Genomic DNA, 18,496 nt, shown 5'->3' on the forward strand with positions numbered 1-18,496 from the left:
AATATTACTAAGGGCTATTAAGACTGCAACGTACTAGAAAACCTTGTGAAGTTTCATCAATGTATTTAAAAAAATACATACACTGCTTTTTAAAATACAAAAATTATTTCTCAAATCAATTAAGTGGTTTAGGAGTTATAAAGGTTTAAATATTAAAATTGGCGAAGGAGCCAGATAAATATATTTTGAAATGCTTTTAATTTCAAAGTTTTTTTGCTAATGATGAGTACCAGTTGCTACTAAATCGTGCTTAATAAAAATTGAAAATTACATGAGATTTTTAAGAGCTATTAAGGCTTTAACCTATAAGAAAAACTTTTCAAATTTCAGTCCAGCCTTTTTCTGAAAATACATAAATTGCTCTTTAAAATGCGAAAATAATTCTTCAAATCGCTCAAGTGAGTTATATGAGTTCAAAGATTAAAATTGGCGAAGGAGCCAGATCAATAATTTTTTTAATGGCTCTAAGATCCGTATTTTAAGAGATATTTTAAAGATTTTTTTCGCTAATAATGAGTACCAAATCGTACTAAAACAAGCTTAGTAAAAGTTAAAAATTACATGAGGTTTCTAAGGGTTATTGAGGCTGCAATGTATAAGGAAAACTTGTTAAAGTTTCTAAAAATATATAAATTGCACCTTAAAACACAAAAATAAATTAGATTAGAGAAATAAAAGTAAATTAAAATTGGCGAAGGAGCCAGATGAATAATTTTTAAGTGCTCCTAATTTCTATATTTTTAGAGATATTCAGAGTGTTTTTTTGCTAATGATGAGGACCAGTTGCTACTAAAACATGCTAAATAAAAGCTAAAAATTATATAAGGTCTCTAAGGGTTATGAAGGCTGCAACAGATAAAAAACCCTACAAAATTCCAGTTTAATATTTTTATAAGAATAAATTGCTTTTCAAAAGAAAAAATTAATTTTTAAAATCGTTTAAGTACTTTAGCGGTTTAAGAGGTTTATATATTAAAATTGGCGAAGGAGCCAGATAAACGTATTTCTGTATTTTTAAGAGTTTTTTTTCGCTAAAGGTGAGTACCAATTGGTACTAAAACATCTTGAATATAAGCTAAAAACATCATGAGGTTTCTAGGGATCATTGAGACTGCAACGTATGAAAAAAACATCTAAAATTTCAACTGAATGTTGATCTTATGGTTTAGGAGTAGAGAATTATACATTAAAATTGGCGAAGGAGCCGGATAAATAAATTTCGAAATACTTCTTACTTCTGTGTTTTTGGAAACACTTAACTGTTTTTTTTACTAATGGTAAGTATCAAATGGTACTAAAAAATGCTGAGTGAAAGGTAAAAATTATATAAGGTCTCTAACGTTATTACGACTGCAACGTATAAGAAAATCTTGTGAAAGTTCTATTCAATATTTTTCTGAAAATACATAAATTGCTTTTTAAAACGCGAAAATAATTTTTAAAATTCCTCAAGTGGTTTAGGAGTTAAACAGGTTATTATATATATAAATTGGCGAAGCATCCAGAAAAAGCAATTGTGAAATCATCGTAATTTTTTTTTGTAATTATAAGTACAATAAACGACTATAAGATGCTTATTATTCAACTTTTATAAAATATGTCTTTCTTACATCATTTATTCAATTACCTACAAAAAGTCATTATTTTAATCAAAGTATTTGTTTTTTGAATTAAAAAAATATCTTTTAATTATTAAGGGAAAACAATTAAGAATTCCTACCTGTACTGAGTATGCAAGCCCCAAAACCAAGACAATAATGTTTAACTTCATGGTGAATTTTTAAATGATCAATTTATCAACTACTACGCACTATAATAGTCAAAACTGATTTTGTTGCCACTTAAATAGAAAAATTCTGAACAATTATCTATAATAGACCAATTTTTACGATAAATTTTACTATCTTAAGTGATAACACAAGCAATCAAACTTGTCTAAAGTACCTATTGTTAAAACTTTCTCTTCAATTATTATTTATCATACAAATGTTAAAATTTAGCTGAAATTGAAAAATTTAGCATACTCCTTAACTATAACGCGAGCAAAAGTTTCCTTCACATTGAAATTTTTCTATTTTCAAAACGAGTTTGGGGAGAAAAGATGCTTAACATCATGGGGTAACTTTTTAAGTGTCCAAGAACTAGTTTAAGATCTTTGACAGTTTGAAAACTTTTTATTTTATTTTAATGGACTTTAATATATTCTAAAAAAAGATTTTTTTTTAGGAATCTCTTTCCTATCAAGCAAAGAACTATCCTCAAAGTTTCCCCAACAAGATTCTTCAGCTTCCGATGTCAGCGCTTCCCTTCAGCAACTCCTACAACAGAGAGAGGAAGAAAATAAGCTAGAAGTGGAACGACTTACCGCGGAAATTAAAGCTCTAAAGCTACAACTGCTCCAGTATACAAATGGTAAGTTTTTAATTAAAAAACTCCCTCATCAAAGCTGTGATGATTAAAAATATAAAACAAAATATTTTGGCCTCCTCTTTATATTTACGCCCGCCATTTTTAATTTATCATCCTGTCAAGCACGTTAACAAATCAATTTATTAGAGGAGGAGTGTACATTGTTATGTTTGCCCGCATTACGGTATGTGACGGATTTTATGTTATAACAAAAAAATTGACAACTAATAACCGGAAAATATCGGTAAAAATACCCTGATTTATGGATCGTATTAAGCCAATATTGATAATATCAATCATACAGGGGGCGGCGTCTTTTTATGACGTGTCATCGGGACGTCCTATAATTGCCTCTATATATTTTAAAACTGGCGCAGAATGAACCAAATGTAGATCCTCTGAAAATATATATTTTGCTTAATATCATGTCGAAGAATTTATTTAAATCCCTTAAATGGTTTAGGAGTCATAGAGGTTTATATTTTAAAGTTGGTGAAGGAACCAGGCAGAACGGTTGTTGGATATTTAATGACTCGAGAACGTTTAATTTGCTTTATACGTTGCTGAAAAAATGTTTTAAATTGCTTAAGTGGTTTAGGAGTTACAGAGGTTTATATTTTAAAATTGGCGACGGAACCGGATGAAAAAATGTTCAAACCCTTTTTTCTTTTGTGTCTTTAGATATTCAAGTGGTTTTTTTTTTGATAATGATATCAATCAATCAATCAGTCACATGCTTTATTGTCAAAAAATTACAAAATTTTGTAGTCAAAACTAATAAAAAAAATATATAAGAACAAAACAAAACAAAACACACAAAATAAAAAAATAAAAAATAAATATACAAACAAAATAAATACATGCAAAACTGTACAAAAACAAAACTGGTATACATCATGATGTATAAAATGTCAATAAAAATAAACACAATAGTCAATAACAGTAAATTAATTAAATACAGAATGAAAGTGCAATTTATTTACTAAAAAAAATAAAAAACGAATATATTTTCTATTTTAAGATATAAAAAGAGCCAGTGTGTGTGTGATACCCAAAAAGTTATCCTAGAAAAAAATCCTCCACTGCGTACAAGCCTTTTTTCAGAAAGTACGCCTTCAAAGCATTATGAAATCGAGGAAAAGAAGTAATTGATTTAATTTCCAAAGGCAAATGATTATGCATCTTTTTGGCTCTGTATATAATAAAGCTTTTTACTAACTCGGACCGAGGGGTTTGCAGATAAAGATCATGCACTGCGTTGCGAAGTGAATAATTCTGAGACGGCCTATTTGGCATTTCTGACTTATGTTTGCGTACTAAGCAAATAGATTCCAATATGAATAAAGAAGGAAGAGTAAGTATCTTATATTTTTTAAAGATTTCTTGACAGTGATCTCTGCTATTAAGTCCAAGCAGATACCGAACTGCTCTCTTTTGAAGTTTAAAGATGCCCTCAAATTGAGTCACACCGCATGTGCCCCAGAATGGAAGGGCGTAACGTAGATGTGGCTCAAAAAGGGCATAATAAACTATTCTTGATGTTTGAAAACTTAATTCCCTGGAAACTAAGGCAAAACATGCTGAACTTAATTTTTTATATAAGGCATTAATATGCCTTATATAAAAAATTCAATTTTAAAAAAGTCCATTAAAAAAGACAAAAAGTCCCATTTTAGGGAATAGTCAACATTAAGTCCCAAGAACTTTAAAGATTAAACGATGTCCAAACTGGTGTTGTTAAGTACAAGGGTTGAATAGTAGTTTTATATGATAAGACTTTAGTTTTTGAGACATTTAGGCACAGAAGATTAGAATCGCACCACGATTTAATGGTAATTAAGTCATTAGAAATAGTAGCATGTAGTGCCCTGGCATCCGGATTGCTCCATGTAAAGCTAGTATCGTCAGCAAAAAAACAGATTTTGCCACTGATGTTAAGATTGGCCATGTCATTTATAAAGATCAGAAAAAAAATAGGGCCCAGGACTGAACTTTGAGGTACCCCACATTCTATTGGTTTGCAAGAAGACTTCGTCCTATCAACCTTTACAAGCTGATTCCTGTAACTGAGATACGATTTAAACCACTCAAGGGGCGTTCCTCTGAACCCATAGTGATTCAGTTTGCCATTTAAGATGTTATGGTTTACACACTCAAAAGCCTTGGAGAAATCACAAAAAATTGTTGCTGTTGAATGATTATTATTTATACTGGTGTAAACACTGTTAAAGAGAGAAAACATAGCATAATTTGTGCACTTGTTACTCAAGAATCAAAATTGGTGAGGAGTAAGAATTTTATATTTAAACAGAAACGATAAGAGCCTCTTTTTAACCAATCGTTCAATGATCTTTGATAAAGTGGAAAGGAGTGCGATTGGGCGGTAGTTTGAAGCTTGTTGGTTATCTCCTCCCTTATGCAAAGAAATAATTATTGCAGTCTTAAGGCAGGTAGGAAAGACTCCATTTTAGAATAACTTGTTAGTTAAGTTTGTTAGATGGATTAAGGTGCAATTTGGCAGATTGGAAAACATTTTGAGAGTGAGCCTATCTGTACCAGATGATGATTTGTTTTTTATTTCATTTATTATAGTTTGAAGCTCTGTTGATACAATGGGGGTAAAAAAGAAGCTGTGTAAATTTTCATTTAGGAGATATGAACGAGGATCGTGAGAAGGTGGTATGGTAGCCATTAGATTTTTAGCTACATTAACAAAGTAGTGATTAAGGTCCTCAGGTGAAGTAGGGATAGTGCTAGATGAAGAAGTCTTATTTCTTAATTCATTTACAATAGACCATGTTTCTTTGGCAACATTACTTTATTCGATCATCCTTTTATTATAATAAATATCTTTTGCAGCTTTTATAGTTTTATGGCACATTTTTCTATAAAGCTTGACATAGTTATGAAAAAATACGCTGTCTGTAAACTTTTTCAGGTGTGATAATGAGCGCATGTGTTTTGCAGAAACACGTAAGCCTTTAGTGGTCCATCGCTTATGATGTTTTTGATAGGTCTAAGAGGAAACGACTTATCTGCAATACTTGATAAAGATTTTATAAAACTAGAAAATTCACTATCTATATCGTCAGAAAGAAAATCCCAATCAGCCGTTTGGCATAAGTTATTGAATTGTAAGAAATAATTTTTGCCAAAAACATGGCCTAATTTACGTAACGTGTTTTTGCCTTTAGAATTTATGGAAAATTTAGTTAATGCAGCTTCATGATCAGAAAATCCGGAATTAAAAACCGTACAATCTACGAATTCAGGAGCAAAAGATGACACGACATAATCGATGGTACTAGAACTATTTCTAGTTATTTTGGTAGGAAACTTAATATACATTACTATACCCATTGAGACGAAAATAGAGTGAAGAGATTCTTGAGCAGCACACACACTGGAAAAATTAATATTAAGGTCGCCACACAAAATTAATTTACCTTTTAAGGGCAAGGATTCTAGCGAGCTTAGTAGTTTTTGAAGGAAAGTCTGTAAGTCAGCGTCAGGTGTTCTATATACACAAATAATATAGAGGTCGTATGTATTATGGTAAACTATAGAAAATTCAAATACTTTTTTTGATAAAAAGTTATCAAACTTAGTTACCGGTGAAAAATCGTTGTTTATAGACATAATCAAAATCATAGTGCCCCCATGAGATAAATTAGTTCTATTAAATCTTGCAATTGTAGTGCAATTTTGAACAAAAACAGGTTCATCATTGTTTAGCCAGTGTTCGGTTATAGCAACTATTTCTGGAAAATTTAGCTCTTCTAATAAAAGAAATAATTCATTAGTTTTGTGTCTTAAGGACTGACTGTTAAGAAGAAATACGCTAAGCCTGCTATCATCCGATTTATCAGAGAGTGCTTGAGCCTCGGGTCGCGTCACGTTATTTAAAAATTTTTGTTCCTAGATGAGGAACCACTGGAAAAATAATTAGATTGACTTTCTCGTATTTTTTGAAGCCTTAAAATTTTTTCTGAAGAAAATTAGGATCCAAAAGTGGAGAGGTTTTGTTCCACTTCGGCTGCACCAATTCCATAGACGTCGTGGAAACGGATATACAAGCGTCGGAGGGAGTCTATGTTAGTAGGTAGGCCCTTTGAAGCTAGCATTAGCTTGACACAGGTCTTGGTGTGGCCTTCGAGACAGACGATGGAAGGCTGGTCATAGAGGTATGCCAAGTAGAGCCTAAGAATTTTTAAGATGGTGGGGTCTCTCAGTCTAGCCAACAGGTACCGTCCATTTTTCGAATCAGATTTTTGGGATAGTCGCACTACTGGAGGAGTCATCACAGTCACAGGATAGGGACCAAGTGGTACTAAAACTGGCTGAAAATAACTTAATAATTACTTCAGCAATTTAGGGGGTATTGAGACCTTAACGTAAAAGAAAGAGTAGTAAAATTCCTTATCAATATTGAAAAAAATGCTTAATAAAACACTAAAATAATCTTAAAATTGCTTTAGGGTCTTAGGAGTCCTAAATGTTTATATACTAAAATTGGCGAAGGAGCCAGACAAACCACTTTTCGAAACATAGTCACGTCCATGTTTTTAAAAAGTTGTTTTTGGTAAAGATAAAAACAATATAGCTCTATAACGTGTCAGATAATAATTAAAAACCATGTCAGCGGATTAATCAGGCTTTAACATGTAAGAGCAATTTTTAATTTTTCGGATTAATATTTTGTTAATAGCTTATAACCCGTTTTTTAGAATATAAAAGAAATTTTTAAAATCTTTTAAAGTTTTGGAAATATAATATTATGTAAATATATCGCTTGCTTTGTATGGTTTCAAAGACATTTTTAAAATTGGTAAAGCGGTTTAGGAGGTACAAAAAGTTTTATTTAAAAATTGGCGAAGGACCCAGACAAACTTATTTTAAAACCCTTATAACGTCCGTATTTTTAAAAGTGTTAAAATGATTTTTTTGGCTATGATAGACGCAAAATGATCCTAGAAGACACAGAATAAAAATTGCGTTATGGTTTAAAAGTTATTGACGCTCTAACGTATAAGAAAAGATGCTTAATATATTATAATAATTTTTTTCCAGAAATGTACAATTTACCCTTTAGAGCCACAAATAAATTTCAATAGTGGTGAAGGAGCCAGATCAGAGAATTTTTAAAACCCTATAGCTTCCTTGTCTGTAAGCATTTTAAAGCGATTTCTTTTGCTACTAAGTTTTTCAAGTTCCTCAAATTGTAATAAAAGTAAAAACGTTTATTGTTTAAATTATTAAAATTTCAATTAGAAAATTAAAATTTAAATTGATTATTAAAATTATTTTTATTACCTATATATTTTAAAATTATTAATATATTATATTTTAAAATTGGTGAAGGCATTAGGCAAATATGTTTTGGAAATATAATATTAAGTAAATACTTCGCTTGTTTTGTATGATTCCAAATAAATTTTTAAAATTGTTAAAGCGGTTTAGGAGGTACAAAAGGTTTGTTTTTAAAATTGGCGAAGGACCCAGACAAACTTATTTTAAAACCCTTATAACGTCTGTATTTTTAAAAGTCTGTGAATCAAATAATTTTTTTTGGCAATCATTGACACAAAATGATCCTAGAAGATAGAAAATAAAAATTACGTTAGGTTCTAAAGGTCATTGACGCTTTAATATATAAGAAAAGAGGCTTAAGATATTATAATAGTGTTTTTCCAGAAATGTACAATTTACCCTTTAGAACTACAAATAAATTTCAATAGTGGTGAAGGAGCCAGATCAGAGAATTTTTAAAACCCTATAGCTTCCTTGTCTGTAAACATTTTAAAACGATTTCTTTTGCTTCTAACTGAATTTAGAAAATTAAAATTTAAATTGATTATTAAAATTATTTTAAATTATTCTAATTACCTATATATTTTAAAATTATTTATATATTATATTTTAAAATTGGTGAAGGCACTAGGCAAATATGTTTTGGAAATATAATCATCAGCAAATCTATTGCTTTTTTTGTATGACGCTACAGAAATTTTAAAAACTGTTTAGGCGACTTGGGAGCTACAGAAAGTTTTATTTAAAAATTGGCGAAGGAACTAGACAAACGAATGTTAAAACTTTTTTTTTTTTTTTTTTTTTTTGGGTCGGTGGAGAAATTCTTTATGAATACTGGTTACGCGGCGCCGCCCCCAGTAGTGTGGGACTCAGTGTCGAGTCTGTCTCGTCCTATACCCACTAAAACTCCACCGCTGGGTGGTGCCTTGTGGCTCCCTACACTAAATACATGTTAAAACCTTACTACATGTTAAAACCTTACTAACTACCAGTTTTTAAAAATATTCAAATGGTTTATTTTGGCAATATAAAACACGAAATTACCCTAAAAGATACACAATAAAAAATTGCATAAGGAGCTTAGGAGTTATTGACGCTTGAAGGTATAAAAAAATGTTTAAGATGTTATTCTACTTTTTTTTAATTAGATAAATTGTCCTTTAGAACGACAAAGGAATTTTGAAAATCACTTAAACAGTCGAGAAGCTACATAAGCTTATATTTCAAAACTGGTGAAGGAGACAGGTAAGAGAATTTTTAAAGCCTATAATAATAGTTGAAAAATATCGGTAGAAATAGCCCGATTTATGGATCGTATTAAGCCAATATTGACAATATCAATCATATAGGGCGGCGTCTTTTTATGACGTGACGGTACGCCTTATAATTGTCTCTATATATTTTAAAACTGGTGCAGAGTAAACGAATTGTGGATCCTCTAATAGTATATATCTTGCTTTATATCATGTCGAAGAAATGACTTAAATCATTTAAACGGTTTGGGAGATTTTTTAAAATTGATGAAAGAACCAGGCAAATGGTTGTTCGATATTTATAATAAAGAAACTTGCTTGAAATGTTGTTGAAAAGATTTTTAAAATCGCTTAAGCGGTTTAGGAGTTTCAGAGGTTTATATTTTAAAAATGGTCACTGAGTCAGATAAAAAAAATTGAAATCTTTTTTACTTCTGTATTTTTAGAGATATTCAAATGATTCTTCTTGATAATGATAAGTATCAAATAGTACAAAAATATGCTTAAAATTACATAAACAATTTAAGGGTTATTGAGATTTAAATGTAAAAGAATGAATGGTAAAATTTCAAATCAATATTAAAAAAACTATAATTGCTCATTTAAACACAGTCAAATTAATTTTTTAAATTAAATAATGTCTATTTTTTTAGAGATATTCAAAAAGTTCTTTTTGGTGATGATAAGTACAGTAAAGTACTATAGGATGCCAGAATAATTTAAAACCATATAAGGGGTTTAAAAGGTATTTAAGCGTTAGCTTTAAAAACAAATTTTAATATTCGGGACTAATGTTCACAACCTGTTTTTTAGGGGATCAAAAAGTTATTAAAATCGCATAAATGGTTTAGACGTTTATATTTTAAAACTGATGAAGGCACCAGGCAAACAAGTTTTTTTTTAACAAGTTTCAAGGCAAAAAATTTTTTAAAACTATTTGATCGATATGGAAGTAACAGAAGACTTTATTGAAAATTGGCGAAGGAGCCAGACAAACAAATTTTAAAAACTCAAGTGCTTATAATAATAAAATAGTTCTTTTTGGCAATTATATATTAAAATAATTCGAAAAGATACAGAGTGACAATTGCATAAGCTAAGGAGGTATTGACGCTTTAACGCATTAGAAAAAAATATTTGTTCCTAAAAATGCATAAGTTGCTCTTTAGGATGACAAAGAAATTGGAGAAATCGCTTAAATGATTAAGAAGTTACAGAAGCTTATATGTCAGAACTGGTGAAGGAGCGAGGTAAGAGAATTTTTAAAACACGATAACTCTTTTACCTATCTACATTTTAACACGGTTTCTTTTGCTACCAGCTCAGTTCTTCAAATGCCTTAAACTGTAACAAATCAAAGGCTTAAATTACTTATATATGGTGGAATTTTTTTTAAAGTCATAATTTTAGATGACGATATAATTTGAATTCCTTTATTATATTAACGTCCGTGTTTCAAGAAATATTCGAAAAGTTCTTTTTGGCAAGGATAGGTACAGTATAGCACTATAAGATGTCAGATGAGAATTAAAAACTATATTAGCAGTTTAAAAGTTATTCTAACCTTAACACTAAGAGAAGATTTTATTATTTCGAATTAGATAGTTACATGACTTTTTTAAAGAGACTTTTTTTTTAATTTTCAAAATTGCTTAAATCGTTTAGGAGTTACAAAAATTTATATATACGTAATAATCTGCCAATATATCGCTTACCTTCTATAACGCTAAACATTTTTTTTTTATTCTTTAAGCCATGCGGAAGCTACAGAGAAGATTTTATTAAAAAATTGGCGAAGGAACCAGACAAGCTGATTATAAAACCCTTATAACTTCTGTATTTTTAGAAGTGTTACAATGATTTTTTTTTTGGAAATGATAAATACAAATGACCCTAGAAGATACAGAATAAAAATCGCACAAGCAGTTTAGGAGTTATTGACGCTTTAACGTTCAAGAAAAATTGCTTAGGATGTTGTTTTATTGTTATTTTTGTTTTTTATTTCTTCTTTTAAAAAGTTATAAATTGCACTTTAGAACGACAAAAATATCTCAAAAATCTCTTAAACGGTTAGGAAGTTACAGACATTGAAATTTGAAAGATGGTGAAGGAACCAGGTAATTGTTTCTTTTAATCTTATTAACTCCCTTATTTGTAAGCATTTTAAAGCGGGTTCGTTTATCACCAATTTCGTTTTTCAAGTCCCTTAAGCCATAACAACACAAGGCCTTGAAAGAGAAGTTTGAAATTATCGTTTTTGAATTTCTAGCGATATTCAAATTGTTCCTTTTCACAATAATAAGTAAAAGATGCAACTAAAACATGCCGAAAATAAGTCGAAAACTACTAAACCAATTTAAGGGCTATTGAGACCTAAACGTAAAAGAAAAACTTATATAATTATTATTTTATATTTATTTCTTTAGGAGTTATAAAGGATTATATTTTAAAATTGGTGAAGGAATCAGGCAAACGATTTTTATATTTAATTTACTAAAGAGCGTTTGATTTGCTTTATATGTTACTAGCAAAGGAGCTGGATCGAAAAAATTAATTTTTTTTTACATAGTATCGTAGCATTAGTACATACCATAACACCATAAGGCACCACATATAAATTATAAATCATATGAGCGGTTTAAATGTAACAAGCTTTAACATGTTTGATTAATAAATTTCTAATAGCTTCTAACTTGTTTTTTATGAGATTTTTAAAATGGCTTATGTGGTTTAGCAAAGTACAGTGAAGTAACAGAAGTTCATCATTTAAAATTCATGAAGGTGTTAGGCAAAGAAGTTTTGGATATATAATAATCTATAAGCATATCACTTATTTTAAAAGACGCCAAAAAATATGTCTAAAGTGGTTTGTGAGTTACAGAATTTTTTAATAAACAATTGGCGAAGGAGCCAGACAAACAAATTTTAAAATCTTATTAACTTCCGTTCTTAATATTTTTGAAAGTATTAAAACTGTTCTTCTTGGCAATATTAGACCCAAAATGGCCATAAAAGATTTTATATCTTTTATATAAAAATTGCATAAGGGCTTATTAGTTATTAACGCTTTGACATATAAAAAAAGGTGTTTAAGATGTTCCCTAAATTTTTTCTGAAAATGCATACATTTCCCTGTAGAATGACAAAGAAATTTCAAAAATCAATTAAACGGTTAAGAAGTTAGAGAAGCTTATATTTGAAAACTGGTGAAGGAGCCAGGTAGCAGAATATTTAAAACTCAATAGCTCCTTTCTCTGTAAACCTTCTAAAATGGTATCTATTGCTACCAGCTCAGTTTTTTAAGTCCCTCAAACTATAGCAAACCCAAAAATTAATTAAAAATGGTAGAGCAAGCAGGCAATTTTTTATAACTAATAATTTTATGATAAAATTTTACCCAAACACTTTATTACAGCACTCGTATCCAGAATTTCTATTATCGAGTGCTCCAGTTTATCAGATCGTCCGACATTGTTCATATAATATCTACGATCGTAATATCCGGCGGCAGATGCACCCAATTTCCTAACACGACAACATCCTGGAATCAGTTGTAATTTCCACTGGATATATGAATAGATTTTCCTGACTGTTCCCGGCAGATTTACATAGGGGTTAAATATTTTTGTAGCTTTTTCGACGTTAGATTGAAATATTTAATTGGGATAGTAGTAGTAATTGTTCTGGAATTAGTGCTAAGATATCCATCCAGTTTTACGGGACCTTCGTCAAACTGGATATCTGGACAGGATGGGGGAAAAAGGGTTGAACCTCTCTACCCTTGTCCATCGGAAAAACCATAGGGATTTAGGGGGATGATTTCTTGTAGGTTAATGTTTTAATCAACTTCCTTAATACTGGTATTATTTGTTATAGTTAGATTGGAACTTAAATGTTCAGGAACGCAGGCTGCAAAGTTAAAGCCAGAAAATATTTAACTTTAAGCAAGAAAATATGCAATTGTTATTTTACATGGAGCGGAAAGAAATTGGCGAAAGAGGTAGACGAACAGGTTTTGAAAACCTCATAATTTAAAAATTAGTAACTGCTTTGATACCGATAAAAATCGCAGTTTATGTATTAAAATTGCCGAAGGAGCTAGACAAACAGATTTTTGGAAAGCCAATAACTTCCATGTTTTTAGAAATATCTAAGTGGGCTTTTTTTTTAAATTATAAATAAGAAATAGCACTGAATGATTCTTAACATACGTTAAAAATGTCGTATTTGAATTAAGGGATTTCTCAGTTAGTGAAGATGTGATAATGATAATAATGTAATCTTTTCATTTACTAAATCTTTTTCGCATTTTCAGGAATGAAATCTTGGACTTTTTTCCAAAACTTGTTTGCCTAGTGCCTTCACCATTAATTTTGGATTTTTTTTAAATAGCTTCTGGATGTTTCTTTTAATATTTTTATTAAGATTAAGACTTTCTGAATCAATTGGTGGCCTTAAAAAAATTGTTTGTCTTGTAGGTTCTGAGTTATGAATTTCTAAAGGTTAAAATTAGACCTTCAAAGAAGCAAAATTTCATTGAAAATCTTCAAAAAGCTGTGACTTTCAAAATACTCTTTGAATTTTACACATACATAATTTTTTGTATTTATTAGTTCTGTGGCCTCCCTGGAATGCTTCGAAATAAGATCTGAAAAATCCGGATTTTTCTTAAGAAAAATTCAAAAACTTCCAGATGTTTCTTTTATTCTAGGAAAATTGAAAATATTACCTCTACTGCCTAGAAAAAATTAAAAAATTATTTAAAAAATCAGTAATTAATTAAATAATCAACACACAATAGAAAATATTATCCAAGTGCCGCTGAGGAATTAATTAATTTCATAAAATAATTTAATTGCTGGAAAAAAGAAATTAATTTATTCCAAAACCCTGGAAGAATAAAGAATTAATCAACTGCTTATAAGGTTAAGGTAATTAGGTAACAACTGCCTGAAAAAAAATAACCACAAAATTAAATAATTAATTGTTCAACGGACAATAAAAAAATATCATCAAAGTATCTTAGAAGAACAAATTAACTTTATAAATCGAAATTATTAAAAAAAAATAAAAGGATAACTAATAGTTAAGAAAAAAATGCTTTGAGAATGCGATATTGATTTAGCATCAGTGTTACACAAAAATTATTATATAACTAAATAATAATAACTTACTGAATAATTTACAATAATTTAAGAGTGCAGAAAGCAATATAAAAACACAATCTGTAAAGTCAAAAACATATAACATAAAAACGAGAATAAATTGGAAATATGATTAAAACTGTATAAATTATAAATATTAAACTAAATCTGAGGGTAAAATGATGACGTTTTAATAATCACAGTTCAACAATTTTAGAATATAAAATTCTGTAACTTTTAAACGATTTAAGCAAAATCAATGTTAAAGTAATAAACTTTTAAATCCCTTATGTGGTTTTAAATACTTATTCATTATCTTATAGTGCTATGTAGTACTCACCAAAAAGAACCTTTCAAGCATCTCTAAAAACATGGACGTTATTTAGTTTTGGCAATTTTAATATACAAATCTCTATAACTCTTAAAACGCATCTGATAACACTGATTCTTTAAACAAAATATCATCCAACTAAGTCAAAATACGTACCCGCCAACATTTAGTTCAAAAGTATAATAAAGTTCGGTGCCTAGACTTGTCATACTCAGTTTACAGCTGATGCTTAAACGGAAACTTTCGAGCTTTCAAGCTGATAATGATAAGACGCGAATATACCCTTTATAAAGTTATACATTAACATGTTAAGGGGGAAGAGTGTCATTAGCATGAATGAACTCTCCTTATTAAGGATTTTCATTTTATATGAGGAATTTCATTTGACTCATCAAATTATTAAGGGAGAAAGCTTTTATCTGCCATTTACCTACTCTCACCCTTAAGACACTAAATTTTATTAAAAATAATATTGATAAATCACGTTCTATATGACAATTATGGTATCTTTCTAATACTAAATCGCGAAATCTGGTTTAAAGTGCAAAGTTTACAGCACCGACGAAGAAACACTTATGTCTTGTACGGTTTATATGGAGCTTATAACTTTGTTTTGTGGTTTAGTTCTACAGTGCATTTACGTGTGGTTATGGACTCGCAAATTAGATTTGAATTTAAGCAGTTTCGCAGTTTTGGGGATTATATAGTAAAAAGTTTATGGAAAATGACGAGAATCGTGTTGTTTTCAGTGTTTTTGGAGTTTATGTTAGCAAAATGGTTGAATTAGTAGTTTCTAGTTCTTAACGAAAAGATATATGTGATTTTATGCTAAACAAGTTCAGAAATTAGGTGAACGAGAATTATGCCAAGGGATTGAGAAATTAATGTATTTTAAAGGCAGAATATATGGTGGAAAATATATTTTTTTAAATTGTGTTGAACTAGAGAAAGCCAAATTAATAAACAAATCTTAATAAAAATTTTAGGCAAGCGGGTTAGAAATTACTGACGCTTTAACGCATAAGGGCTCTCTTAAACATGCATATAATAGAACGATAAAAAAATTAAAAAATCGCTTAAATGGTTAAGGAGTTACAGAAGTTTATATTTTAAAATTGGTGAAGGGGCCAGGCATGAGAATTTTTAAAACCCTATAGCTTTCTTGTCTGTAAATCTTTTAAAATGGTCTTTTAAGTCCCTTACGCTGAAATAAACCAAAGACTTGAATTACTTATAAATGGTGGAGGGGCCAGGCATTTTTTTTTAATTTACATTAATTTATGATAATATTTTGCCCTAACGATTTATTACAACACTCGTTTCTATTCTTTCTTTTAACAATATTAGTGCTAATTTTAAAGATTGGGTTGAACTTGAAAAAACCAAATTAATAAAAAAACTGACATTTTGGAAATTTTAGAAAAAATCTTGTCAATGAAATGCAAAATATAAAATTTGAATAAGCGCCTAACTAAAAGTAAAAAACTAGAAAATGGTGTTGTCCAATAATCATTTCACATTTTTTTTATAAAGCGAATTAGGTCACAAGGTTATATCCTTTCTAGTTTCCAAAATATACAAAAAAAAATAAAAAAATTTAAATTTTTGACTTTTTTAGATTGCCGTAGTTCCTGCAGATCTTTTCAGACCCTACCATAACTCGCTATTTTCGTGATTTATTGGATAAAATCTTGCAGCTAATTTAGTTTGTTTAAGTTCTAAAAAAATGCCTGGACATACCTAAAATGAAAACAATTATTATTTCTTCATAATTCCAATGGTTCATAAATATTTTCATCATTCTGGATCTAACGAGACTATCCAGAAGTTCGTATCTTTTCTAGTTTTCAAGATCTGGCATTTTTGTAAGCCAATTTTGTGATAAGTGATCTAAAGAAAATCATAAACGACTCCAATCGCAAAAATTATAAGAATAAAAAAGTAAATTAAGTTTCCGTAATTAATAGAATAGAATAGATAATTTTTTAGACTTGAGGCATTTGATATGGTGAATCACTAACGGAGTTGGATTACGTTGGAGTGAGAAATATATACAATAATTTAGTAAATGTATTTTTAACTAAGCGTCTTTAAAAGGAGATTTCCATTGACGTTCCTCAAGGGACTGGTTGCAGACCAATAATATCTTTAATATATGTGAATAATCTTCTGGACTGCCACAAATTGGGTAGAATTTTGTGTTTAGTTGATGATACCGTTTTATTAACATTCAGCATCAATGTTTTATTGTAATTGTCTTTTATACTTTGTTTATTAATGTATAATTTGTTTTTATAATTAATTACTTAATAGTTCTTTTTTTATTATCTTCCTGGCAGCTGAGACAATTTTTGTTCTCATTTCCTTGCTTGGTAATTTTACATGCTGCTCAGATGATTCTCCTTTTCTTTCGTTCTTAATTTAGCCAATACTGTTAGGTTAAGTTATATAGTTCTATTTTGACCAGACATTTTTAATATTTTGTTTTCCAAGTCACATTAATTATCATTCAGCAGTTTATAAAATTAATTAATTCCTCTGGAGCACTACTTGCATAATCTTTTCTATTGTCTGTCGATTAATTAAATAATTAATTAATTTTGTTATTTTTTTATTTTCCAAGCAGTTGGGCTATACTTTAAAATTTTCTTTCTATTTAACTGTCCGCTTCTTTCTTTTTCAAGTTATCCAGCAAAGAGATAAAATATGGTGCATTTTTGTTTTAATTTAACTATTGATTTTCTTCTTAATTTTTTTAATAAATTAAAAAAGAACAATTGGAGTAAATTCTTTATTTTTCTTCGTGTTTGGAATAAATAATGATCTTTTTTCCCCAATAGATTCCCAATAATTTCCAATTTCTCTCATCTAATTGTCTTTCTATACTTTGTTTTTATAATTAATTATTTAAGCACTTATTTATTTTTAATTCAATTTCCCTGTTTTCTTAAATTCATTTCTTAACTCATTCACCTAATCATCATTTTATACTGTGTTAATAAATGAATATTTTGTTTTATTTTGATTAGTTACTGATTAACTATTTGCTTTAATATCTGTTAAATAAATAATTTTGTTGGTTTATATTTAACATTTTTATAGACAGTTGAGGCTTTTTTTTAAATTTTTCTTGCTATTTATTTAAATAAATTATATATCTATGCTAATGAAATAATTTTGATTTTTTTCTAGGTAGTTGAATTTATACTTAATTTAATAAAATTAATTATTTTCTCTGAGGTATTTGGATATTTTTTATTATTGAAAATGGTATTTTGTGGGTGTATTGGTCAATTGTTAAAAAAAAAACTATTTGTTTCTCGCCAACGTTTCGAATCGAAATCATCTTCAGGGCTCCAAAATAGATAGAAAGAAATGGTGTTGAATATTTTTAATACGTGTTAAAAAATTATAAAAAACATAAGATAACATAAAATATGTCAGTATGCATATCATAGAGCTTCAAGAACAGAGGGGGAGAGGAAAGGAAAACTTTTAAAAACACTTACCGAAGTCGTAGTTCTTTTTTGTCAAATTAAGAAAACATATACAGGGTGTCCCAAAAAAGAGTGTCAAGCGAGCGCCCAGGGACAGAGCAACCCTAGGGGAATCCGAATCACCCCCATGTATATAATCCGATTTTTTTTAGTTTAGGAGTTATTACATTTTTTGTGATTTTTTAGTATTTTTCGACTTTTATGCTTATTTCTGCTATATTCATAGTAAATAGGTAAGGCGAATGCCTGATTTTTATTTTATTATTTAGATAAAAGTTGACTCTGACAAGAACAAAGATAATTTGATCCAGACATTAAAATATTGCTACAAAAATTTTAATTCTTATCTATTTAAATTTTTTAACAGAAAATCTCCATGAGCTGTTAGAAGATGTTGATTTGGAGACAAGGAGAGACATGTTTTTTCAGAACGATGGGGCTCCTTGCCATTATGCGATAAATCTTCGAGAATATCTGAATAGGCGATTTAGACACAAGTGGATCGGTCGAGGTGGACCAATTCAGTAGCCCCCCAGGTCACCGGACTTAAAC

General features: G+C 29.4%; 2 protein-coding genes across 3 annotated transcripts in view; one reads left to right on the forward strand and one right to left on the reverse strand.

Annotated features, from left to right (window-relative positions):
* The window catches only part of LOC126733934 (uncharacterized), a 5,127-nt gene extending 3,268 nt beyond the window's left edge, over positions 1–1,859 (reverse strand). Inside the window, exon 1 of the mRNA XM_050437421.1 lies at positions 1,721–1,859. Coding sequence (XP_050293378.1) covers positions 1,721–1,771 — 51 coding nt within the window. The 5' untranslated portion in view covers positions 1,772–1,859. The remainder of the gene's footprint in view (positions 1–1,720) is intronic.
* Positions 1–18,496, forward strand: part of LOC126733928 (chondroitin sulfate N-acetylgalactosaminyltransferase 2) — a 259,068-nt gene that overhangs the window by 213,160 nt on the left and 27,412 nt on the right. For both annotated transcript variants that reach the window (XM_050437413.1, XM_050437414.1), the window contains one exon: positions 2,227–2,412. In XM_050437413.1, the coding sequence (XP_050293370.1) occupies positions 2,227–2,412 (186 nt within the window). The remainder of the gene's footprint in view (positions 1–2,226; positions 2,413–18,496) is intronic.

This window comes from Anthonomus grandis, chromosome 3 (genome assembly GCF_022605725.1).
Source record: "Anthonomus grandis grandis chromosome 3, icAntGran1.3, whole genome shotgun sequence".
NCBI classification, from domain to species: Eukaryota; Metazoa; Arthropoda; class Insecta; order Coleoptera; family Curculionidae; genus Anthonomus; species Anthonomus grandis.